This window comes from Emys orbicularis, chromosome 7 (genome assembly GCF_028017835.1).
Source record: "Emys orbicularis isolate rEmyOrb1 chromosome 7, rEmyOrb1.hap1, whole genome shotgun sequence".
Taxonomy (NCBI): Eukaryota; Metazoa; Chordata; order Testudines; family Emydidae; genus Emys; species Emys orbicularis.
Genome location: NC_088689.1, coordinates 98,331,452 through 98,341,349, shown reverse-complemented (window position 1 = coordinate 98,341,349; position 9,898 = coordinate 98,331,452). Strand labels below are relative to the sequence as shown.

General features: G+C 60.0%; 1 protein-coding gene across 4 annotated transcripts; it reads right to left on the bottom strand.

Moving 5' to 3' along the window:
- Nucleotides 1–1,831: 1,831 nt before the first annotated feature.
- Nucleotides 1,832–8,958, bottom strand: MEN1 (menin 1). Of its 4 annotated transcripts, none has more exons than XM_065407861.1 (9): nucleotides 8,508–8,958; nucleotides 7,967–8,175; nucleotides 6,086–6,214; nucleotides 5,720–5,760; nucleotides 4,645–4,732; nucleotides 3,816–3,952; nucleotides 3,351–3,489; nucleotides 2,680–2,850; nucleotides 1,832–2,278 (listed from the first exon to the last, which is right to left on the bottom strand). In XM_065407861.1, exons 1-9 carry the CDS (start codon nucleotides 8,947–8,949, stop codon nucleotides 1,832–1,834), a joined length of 1,803 nt encoding a protein of 600 aa, XP_065263933.1. In that variant the 5' UTR covers nucleotides 8,950–8,958. The 4 variants fall into 4 exon arrangements, with proteins under 4 accessions (XP_065263933.1, XP_065263934.1, XP_065263935.1 ...); XM_065407862.1 differs by having other exon boundaries at nucleotides 8,493–8,949; XM_065407863.1 differs by having other exon boundaries at nucleotides 8,072–8,175; nucleotides 8,508–8,949.
- Nucleotides 8,959–9,898: the final 940 nt, after the last annotated feature.

Here is a 9,898-nt window from a genome sequence, read left to right as displayed (position 1 = left end):
TCAGGAGCTAGTAGGGTGGAGCAGATTGGGGCCAGGTCACTTGCTGCTGCCGGTGCCAGGATACTCGGGACCCCACATCCCCCTGAAGGGTAGGGCCGGGGGCAGTAGCCCCAGTCCATCCTATGGATGGGAGGGCTCTGCTTGGACCCATTCTGGGCACCACCAAAAATTATACAAACCTGGCGCCCATGGACACAGGCCACGCACCAGCCAAGCCCTGAGCAAAGGCAGCAGGGAAACTAGCTTGTCTGGGCCTGAGGGCTGAGAGACTGGCAGGGGACTGAGGCCAGGGAGGAAGGAGGGGAGTGTATTGCAGGGGGCCTCTATCCTACTCCCTACAGCGCCCCCTGCTGGGAGAGGCCAGGGCTGGAGTAGCTGGGAGCTCCCCCCAGCCAGCTCCTGCCCTGCTCCCAAGGAGGAACCAGCACCTGCAAGAAACAAACCAGCCACTAGGGGCAGACTATTTTAAAACCAACTTTTTTATTAACCCTTCATGCTACTAAAAAATACACATTTAGTAGACGAATACCCCCCCGCCCCCCTTTCTGGGAACCCTCAGGCTGTTTATCACAGTCTTGCCAAAGCTGTCCCACCCCAGCACCATCCACCCCCCTTCTAACTGTACAAAGCCCTGCCTGCCCCCACCCCAGCTCTGCCCCCCATGACCCTTCAATGCAAACCCCATGTCAGCCACTGGAGGGAGACAGTGGGGTCCAGCAGGACATGCTGCTTAGAAGTCCGTGGGCTTCCCCACTTAGCACAGCCTCAGGAGCTCTCTGCCTAAGCTGCACGGGGAAGGCAGTGCCCACTATGAATGCTATGGCCCTGCTGGGGCTTGTTTAGCGGGACCCATCACAGCCCCACAGAAAGACCACTGCGTTCCCAGTGGTTGGTCATACCCCATTATTCCCGGGCTGGTGGTATGCTCAGATTCCCCCCAGCAACCCCGGCTGTCTGCCCCTACCCCCTACAGCAGATCCAGCGCTCTCAAGGGAAAGGCCTCAGTTGAGAACAGAAGGGGGGGCATGACGACCTAGAGGGGGAGATGGGGGGGAGGGAGCATGACCGGGGAGGAAGAAGTTTACATTACAAACTCCAGGGGGGAAGAGGTACAAAGCCCTGCATCCGCCACGCTGAACAGCTGTGGCTCTACCCAGGGCTTTGTGCAGGGCCGGAAGATGCCTTGAAAGCTCAGGACACAGCAGCTGGACTCTGGAAAGATCAGTCAGCTGCTAACCCACCCACCCCCAGCCTAAAGAGAAAGAGCTCCCCTCCCGCCGTGGCTGGTTTGGGGGCACAGAATGGGATGCGGCTTCCTTCTCCTCTAGAGGGTGTGGGCACAAGCCCGGCCCATGGGCAGGGCATGGGCTGGCTCAGGTGGGTCTGTATTTTGGAGACACCTCACCCAGAAGCACCCCAGTGTGTATCAGAGGGGAGGGGGCCATATCTCCTCAGCAGAAGGGGTGCAAGGTAGAGAGAACCTCCACTCAATTCCTGCAGCTCTCCCGGATACGTGGAGAACACACAGAACTCACCACCCCTGAATCCCAGAGCTCAGGAGGGCTCAGGCCATGACAGCTCCTGTCTCAGATGGGGGGTAATATTAGAGCTCCCCCCCATCCCAGCATCAAACCCACAGAGCCCCCTCCCTCACACCATGGGGAGCCCAGGAAAGCTACAGCAGGGGTGAGGCAGCCCCTGCACCTGGGAGAGACGGGGGCAGGGCGCTTCCCCATGCCCTATTTAAAGGCAACAATTCCTCGCCCCGTGAAGCTGAGCCCGGCAGAGCTTGGCAGGGGGCAGCACTGCACCCCGGCGTCCCCCATGGGGCTCAGAGGGATTTGCGGGGGCGCTTGAGGAAGGCCAGGGTATAGTCTCTTGGGGCTGACACCTTCTGCTTCTTCATCTGCACCTGGGACTGGGCCGTGAGCTGTAGCTTGATGGCGCTCGAGTTGATCTTGGCGGCCACCAGCAGCTCCTTCATGCCCTTCATCTTCTCGCTCTGGAAGGTGAGGACAGGCCCCTCGGGCGGAGGGGCAGGGGGGACCCCCGGGGCGGGGGCCCCCCCCTCCTCCTTCTCTGCCGCAGGGGGCTTGTCTGGCCGCTGGCCCGAGCTGGGGCGCCGGCGCTCGGAGGCCTTCTTGGGCAGGGGGGGCTCCTCAGGCTTGGACTCGCGGCGGGGTCCGCGCCGGCGCCCCTCGCGGGGGTCCTCGCTGCCCTGCTCATCATCTTCATTGGCCTCCACCTCCCGCGCCACGATAGTCACCTTCTGGCGCACCTGGGGGAGGGAGGGAGTCAGGGGAGGGGCCAGCACCCCACAGCCACTGCCAAACCCCCAACCCCCCCCCAGAGCACCAGCCCCCAAATCCAGCGGGGACCCCCCAAAGCCCAACCCTAAACCCCCTGCCCTGCTGACAACTCGTCCTGAACCCCCAAATCCAGCAGGGACCCCCAGCCCCCACAGGCTCAAACCCCAGCCCTGAGCCCCCCAGCACTGATCCCCTTGTCCCCCAAAACTCCAGCCTGAGCCCCCAAATCCAGCAGGGACCCTCCAAGTCCCCCAAACTCAGCACAACACTCCCCAGCCCCCCCAATACCACTTGAGCCCCCCAGCTCAGACGATTCACCACCCAACGCACGCTGCTTCCCAGACGCACCCCTGCCAGGGTCCCCCCTCACCTGCCCATCAAAGCGTCCCAGCGACTGCACCAGGAAGGTGGCCCAGCCCACGTGCAGCACAGGTGTGGGGCTGCCCTCCTCCCACTTGCAGATGCCATCATAGAAGCGCAGCAGGTGGGCGAAGCACTCAGGGTCCTGCAAGGCCGAGCCCCCAGCCTGCACCGGGGACCCCTGAACGGGGAGAGAGGGGTTAGTGCAGGGGTAGGCAACCTATGGCAAGCGTGCCAAAGGCGGCACACAAGCTGATTTTCAGAGGCACTCACACTGCCCAGGTCCTGGCCACCGGTCCGGGGGGCTCTGCATTTTAATTTAATTTTAAATGAAGTTTCTTAAACATTTTAAAAACCTTATTTACTTTACATACAACAATAGTTTAGTTATATATTACAGACTTATAGAAAGAGACCTTCTAAAAACGTTAAAATGTATTACTGGCACGTGAAACCTTACATTAGAGTGAATAAATGAAGACTCGGCCCACCACTTCTGAAAGGTTGCCAACCCCTGGGTGAGTGCCTCCCAGGGGCCCAACGCGCCAAGGGCTAAAGAGCCCCTCCAGCCTGGTGTCGTCTCCCCCCCCCCCCAGATCAGCCCCAGAGCCCCTCCAGCCTGGTGTCCCTCTATCACCCCCCCCCATCCCAGAGGCCTATCCAACTCAGTACCCCCCTCACCTCTCCTCTCTCCCCAGCACCTTTCTCCTCCAGTGGCTCTGCCAGGTTGGCCACCTCCTTGAGCAGGTTGGGAACCACGTCGTTGGCCACATCGAAGAATTCCTTGTAGATCTCCTCATCCTCCCGGCAGTAGTTATAGCTGGGGGAGGACAGGAACAAGGGAGGCAGTGAGCAGCTGGGGACAGCGCCCCATAGAGGGGAGAGGCCCTATGTCCCATTCTCCACTGCCATCCAGCCCCTAGGCCTGAGGCCAGCCCCTGTGTCCCATTCCCCCGCTGCCAGCCAATCCCCAGGCCTGGGGCCAGATCAGAGCCAGCGCCCCCTAGAGGGGAAGGCACCATGTCCTTCCAGACATGAATCACTCCAGTCTCCTTTTTAGGCAAGCAGTTCCATGGGCTGGTGGCCAGCCAGGCCCTAACGAAGGGAAAGGTTTGGGGCCGTAGGGCAGGCTCCTGGGGCACTCACTCCTGGATGACAGTGGCTGTATCAGCCCAGGCCTCCAGCGCCTCCTTGACATTCTTGTTGCGACAGTGGTAGCCAGCCAGGTACATGTAGGGATAGATGTGCTCATTGTTGTAGTACTTCCTGGCTGAGCTGATGCCCTGGGGGGGGGGGTGGGGGGGGGGGGCAGAAGAAGACACAGAATAAAAGGACGTTCTCACCAAACTACTCAGGAACATTTATGTTTTACAAATTACATCCCAACCACAAACCCCCTGCAATCCCCGCCCTGGGCTTCCCCTAGTTCTGCCAGTGCCCCTCAGTCCCGACCCACAGTCCTCTGCGATCCCAGCCCTGGGCTCTCCACAATCCCGACCCACAGTCCCCTGCGATCCCAGCCCTGGGCTCCCCCCAGTCCCAACCCACAGTCCCCTGCGATCCCAGCCCTGGGCTCCCCCCAGTCCCAACCCACAGTCCCATGCGATCCCAGCCTTGGGCTCCCCACAGTCCCGACCCACAGTCCCATGCGATCCCAGCCCTGGGCTCCCCCAGTTCTGCCAGTGCCCCTGAGCCCAACCCACAGTCCCCTGCGATCCCAGCCCTGGGCTCCCCCCAGCTCTGCCGGTGCCCCTCAGTCCCGACCCACAGTCCTCTGCGATCCCAGCCCTGGGTTCCCCAGAGTTCTGCCAGTGCCCCTGAGCCCGACCCACAGTCCCCTGCGATCCCAGCCTTGGGCTCCCCCCAGCCCCAATCCACAGCCCCCTGTGATCCCAGCTCTGGGCTCCCCCCAGCTCTGCCAGTGCCCCTCAGTCCCGACCCACCACCCCTGCAATCCCAGCTTGTACCCCTTCACCTTATGGTAGATGGAGAGGGGGTCTGGTCTGCCTGGTGTCGGCTCCAGCTCCTCCAGGTCGGCCAGGTTGCCCAGCGCCATCGGGTACCTGCCAGGGCAGCAGAGCAGACGGGTGTTACCTTGGGGAGACAAGCAGCTGGAATGGGGGGAGGGACCCTGTATCCTGACTTCTGCCCCCAACAGGCGGCACTGGGGCAGCACTGCAATGCCTGGCACTTGGGGGCGGGGCACCCCAATGCAGCAGATGGTAAAAGACCTATTGATTTCAAGGGGTGCTGGGTAAGACCCACCCACTGGCTCCTGCCTGTGCCATCCCCTGTTGCACCGCGTGCTCTGCACTGCGACTCCTTGGCACACACATCCCAGCGGAACACGCTCACGGGCCAGCCCCACAGGCAGGAGGAGAAGAGCCGACCTGGCCCAGAGCTGGGCTCTGCTAGAGAACATCTCCATCCCCACCAACCCTGACTAGGTCCCAGCCAGCGCTTCCCAGCCCTGGAGCTCTACATGCTTTACGAAGGGAAGCCGGGGTCGCCAGCCCTAGGCTGGGAGGGATTCTGCCGCGCACAAACCAGTGAAAATACACTTCAGTCGCTAAAATCCAATGTTTACAGCCAGGCAAAGTCAGCAGAGCGCGGCCGATGCGGCCGGCTGAAGGACATTTCCTTGGCGTACTTGGACAGGGGACGGGGACAGTTCGTGCTACCGGTTACAAAGCTGCAAACTTTTGCCATCTCAACCGCTCCCATCACTAAACAACGGGCTGACCCTGAGAACGTCCCCCAGAGGTGAACATTTAAAATCAATACAAACAGGAAAAACGCTTACAAATAAACGTCAATGTTAGCTGTCAAAACTATACAAAATAAAAACCTGCATCTGCCACGCCTAATGATCCCCACCCTGCAGATGGAGAAACTAATGATCAGAGATAGCTCAAGTCCACGGGGTGCCCCCCACCGCCCCCCAGAACTGGGATAGAATCCAGGAGTCCTGGCTCCCAGCCCCCCCCCCCCGCTCTAACCACTAGACCTCCCTCCCTGAGCTGTGGTTTCAAAAGCCCAGCTGTACTGACCTCTCCAGGTGCCCCATATCGTAGAGAACCCACAGGAGCCGCTGCAAGGAAAGGGGAGGGTGGGTTACTGAGGACACAGAGCCATGGGGGGTGGGGGGTAGGGGATGAGACCCGTGTCCCCTGTAGATAAAATCCCAGTGGAAGGGAGGGGCGTGCATGGCGGAGGGACAAATGGTTGGATGAACATGGAAGGGTGTGGGGTGCGCGCAGCACTGGAGGGATGTGGGGTAGAGGAGACTAGAACAACTTGGAGGGGGCCATGCAGGGAGGGAGTGAGTAGATGGGCCTGTTGATAGGGCAGGCATGGGGGTGTGCCCAGGGGGAAGGGGCCTGGACGCGCACACATGGAGAGGGGACATGTCCCACCTGCTGCAGCTGCAGCAGCTCCAGGCTGTCAGTGTGCAGGTCGATGGAGGGGTTGATGGCGCACACCATGAAGGCCACCTCCATGTGCCGGTCACAGCGCAGGTACGAGCCCTTCAGGTACAGCCAGCTCTGCGGGGGACAGCGGCAGGTGAGTGAGGGAGCTGGGCCAGGCTACCCCTGAGCCCAGAGCAGTGGGGTGGGGCTGGGAGCCAGGACTCCTGGGTTCTATCCCCAGCTCTGCCTCTGATGCTGGGCAAGTCCCTTCCCCTCTTGATGCCTCTACTCTGATTGTGAGCTCTTCAGGGCAGGGACCGTCTCTCACTGGGTCTGAGCAGCCCCTGGCCTCATGCAGCCCCTGCCCCGATCTCAGCTGGGGTCAAAGCAGCACCTGGTCCGATGCGGGGGAGCTGATCTCAGCCGGGGTCTCAGTGGCACTTGGTCCGATGGGGGCCAGTGACTGAATGCACCACTGTATTCACACCCTGCACACCATTGTAATATTTGTATCAAATATGTCCTGTGAGGTATGATTTGAAAAGTAACAACTCCCTGCTCAGTAATATCCTGGTGGGATGTGTGGAGCAGCCCTATATGGAGAGTAACAAACATAAGCAGACATTATGACTGAAATGTGTTTACCAGACAAGGCAGAGGGGCGGAAGGGACTGTTCCTCAAAGGACAAGCTGGCACCTCTAGCCAGGTGTCACCAGAGTTAACTGGCAAACACCAGCCAAGCGGCCACTCTTTGGGGAAGGAACAGAGTACTCTGCATTTTAGCAAACAGCATGGAACCTCTTTTACCACGAGACCCCATGGCTCCATCCTCACCGCAGGAAGGAACTTGATCTAGGGGTAACCTCAGGACAGTGCATGTCAAAGGGGACAGACTAGGAAAATGAGGGGCAAACACACTGGGGGGGGGGGGGGGGAAGACTGTCTGTCTCTCTCTCTCTCTCACACACACACCTGAGAAGACAAAGGAACCAGCCTTTGTGAGGGGTTCTGACCAGAGAACTGGGGCTGTCCCGTTGCTGGGAGCACATGCCAAGTCCAGTTTGTTGCGTTTAGTTGCTAGAATGCGCTTTATCGGGATTTCCCTTGTAACTGTTTCTGACTTTACACCACATACTTGTTCTCACTCACATTCTCTCTGTAATTCAACTGGTTTTATTCTTTTTAAATCAAGTCCAATCCTATGCTGTGTTTCAACTGAGCCGTCTGGGTAACTCCAGTTAAAATAGCAAACTGCTGCATACTGACCTCTAATATCTGACCCACCCAGGGACGGACTGGACAGTGCAGAAAATTCGGGACCAGGAGCTGGGGTTGCCCTGCGGGTGGTAACTAAGGCTGCTGGAAGCCAGAGCATGGCTGGTGTTTGCTGACAGGCTGCTGGGGTCAGAGCTGCTGGACCAGGACTGGGGCTATCCACAGACACTCAGGGTGGTACCTGCATGCTGCTATGCTGTTTGTGGGAAGCCCAGGTGGGATCTACAGTAGCAAAACATTGCGCGGCACCCAGGGCAGGTGGTGACACACCCCTCACTGGTCTGCATTGCGCCCCAGAATGTGATAGAATCCCCCAGATCTTGCCCATGGTCTGAGCAGCACCTGGCCCCATGGATGGAGCCCTGATCTCAGTCTGGCAGATACCTTACTGACAGCAATTAATGTGGATCAGTTATTAGTTACCAATTGCACCATCTACTAAGGTTAAATCCCAGGGGATCTTGCACAGCAGCTTTCTGATCCAAGCAGACAGCCCCAGCCTGCACAGACCCCCAAGCCCCATTCCCCCCCCCCCCACTGCACCACCTCCTGCAGCTACGTCTCACTGCAACCCCCCAACTCCTCAAATCTAATGGCCTCCCCTCACTTACCCGCTCAGCCACGCCAGCATTCACGGTCTGCCCGCGCCGGTCCTCATTGCCTTTGCCGTGCCAGGTCACCTCGGCCGTCTGCTCACCGTCCTGGCCAAACACCACCCAGGCATGGTCCTCCGAGAGCGCCAGGTGCACATCCGGCAACCCCAGCACCTGGCAGGCCCCCACCACAGCAAAGGCCACCCCTGAGCTGTCCAGCTTAGTGCCTGCAAGGAACACATGGCACTAGGGGGTGCTGTGCTGCAGGGAGCAGCATAGGGCTCATTAGGGGGCGCTCTCCCCTTGCCGTCAGTGCTGACCCCTGCACCAGTGTGGTGCTAGGGGGTGCTATGCTGCAAAGAGCAGGGTGGAGCTCAGTCGGGGGTGCTCTGCTTTCAGTCAGTCCCAACTCCAATGAGCCATCACTAGGGGGTGCTGTGCTGCAAAGTAGCAGGCAAAAGGAAAAGCAGAGCTGAGTATTTTCGGGCTGCCCCAGTGCAGCGCCGCACACTGGGCCAGGGCGGTACTGTTCCCACCCCCATGCTAGTGGGCCCCCTACCTGTGATGAAGCTGAAGAGGGACTGGATGTGGGCCCGGTCTTTGAAGTAGGAGCGGCTGAGGCTGTTCCAGATGACGTCCGACACCTTCTTGACCAGCTCGCGGGAGGAGAAGCCCTCGGGCCGGGGGTAGAGGGACAGGTCGACAGCGCCACGGATCTGGGCGGTGAAGCGGGCGTACAGCGCGGCCACGATGGACAGCTCGGCCACAGGGAAGTAGGTGAGGCTGTCGGGCTCAGGTCCCGGGCGTGGCTCGAAGCTGATGCCCGGCACGTTGGTAGGTATGACGCGGTTCACAGCCAGGAAATGCTCCACAAAACCCAGCACCAGCGACAGCAGCACCAGATCGGGCTGCTCCTGCTGCAGCTCGGCCATGAATAACCGCACCACGTCCTCCACCGAGCGCAGCGGGAACAGGGCCTTCTGCCATGGCTTCAGCCCCATGGCGGGCAGCTGGGGAGAGGAGAGAGCATCAGGTGTGGCTGAGGAGAGGGCCAGGGCCTTCCCAGAGCCAGGTCAGACAGCCGGAGCTGGGAGTCGGGAGCTGTGTGTCTGCCTCTCTCCCCACCTATCCCCTGAAGGGGGCCCCCACCCCTGTCTCTCACCCCCACTGAAGGGGACCCCCATCTCTGTCTTTCTCCCCCCCCCGCCGCCGCCCACTGAAGGGGACCCTCGCCCCCCATCGAGGGTGACCAGCTATTAGGGGCTTTGTCTTACACAGACAACTATCCCTCCCCACCCGAAAAGAAAATGCCCCTATTTTTCACACTTGCACTCTGGTACCCCTCCCTCCATGACGCTCCCCCTCCCCCAGGCCCCCTTTACCAGAGGCGGCGGCAGCCCCTCCGCCCCCCTCCAGCTTCACTCCCCCAGCACAGGTACAGCAGCAGCCATGCTAGACCCGCAAGACACCATGGGAGCCGCAGTTCCGCAAGGCACGATGGGAATTGTAGTCCGCCTGGCCAGCTAATCACACCATGTCCCCCGAGGCATGCTGGGAGTTATAGCTTATAATTAACCCCGATGCCTTATGGGAAATGTAGTCTGATGCCTGGGTAGGGACGCCAGCGTGCCCCACGGCATGCTGGGAGTGGTAGTCCCGTTAACTGGCTGCCCACGGCCTCCTGGGAAATGAAGTTTGGCGCCCGAGGGAGAGGGCCCACCTGCCGTGGTGCATGCTGCGAGCTGTAGTTTTTCTGGCAGTGCATTGAAACTTGTAGTTCTTCAAGGAATTATGGGCACTGTAGTCGCATGGCCTACTCCAGCCGGAGGCGTTCCAGGGCTGTCCGCACCCAGCGCCAGTCTGGGCCTTTACTTTTTTTAAACCTTGAGGCCATTTGAGCCGTCCAAGGCAGAGTGGGAATTTTAATGTCGTCATCGACTGCAGTCCTGG

Coding starts and splice junctions, on each gene's coding strand:
- MEN1 (XM_065407862.1), bottom strand. CDS start 8,949: ATGGGGCTGAAGCCATGGCAGAAGGCCCTGTTCCCGCTGCGCTCGGTG. Junction 3,953..4,644: donor CCCTCTCCATCTACCATAAG/GTGAAGGGGTAC, acceptor CCCCCCCCCCAG/GGCATCAGCTCAGCCAGGAA. Junction 2,851..3,350: donor GTGCTGGGGAGAGAGGAGAG/GTGAGGGGGGTA, acceptor CTCCCCGTTCAG/GGGTCCCCGGTGCAGGCTGG.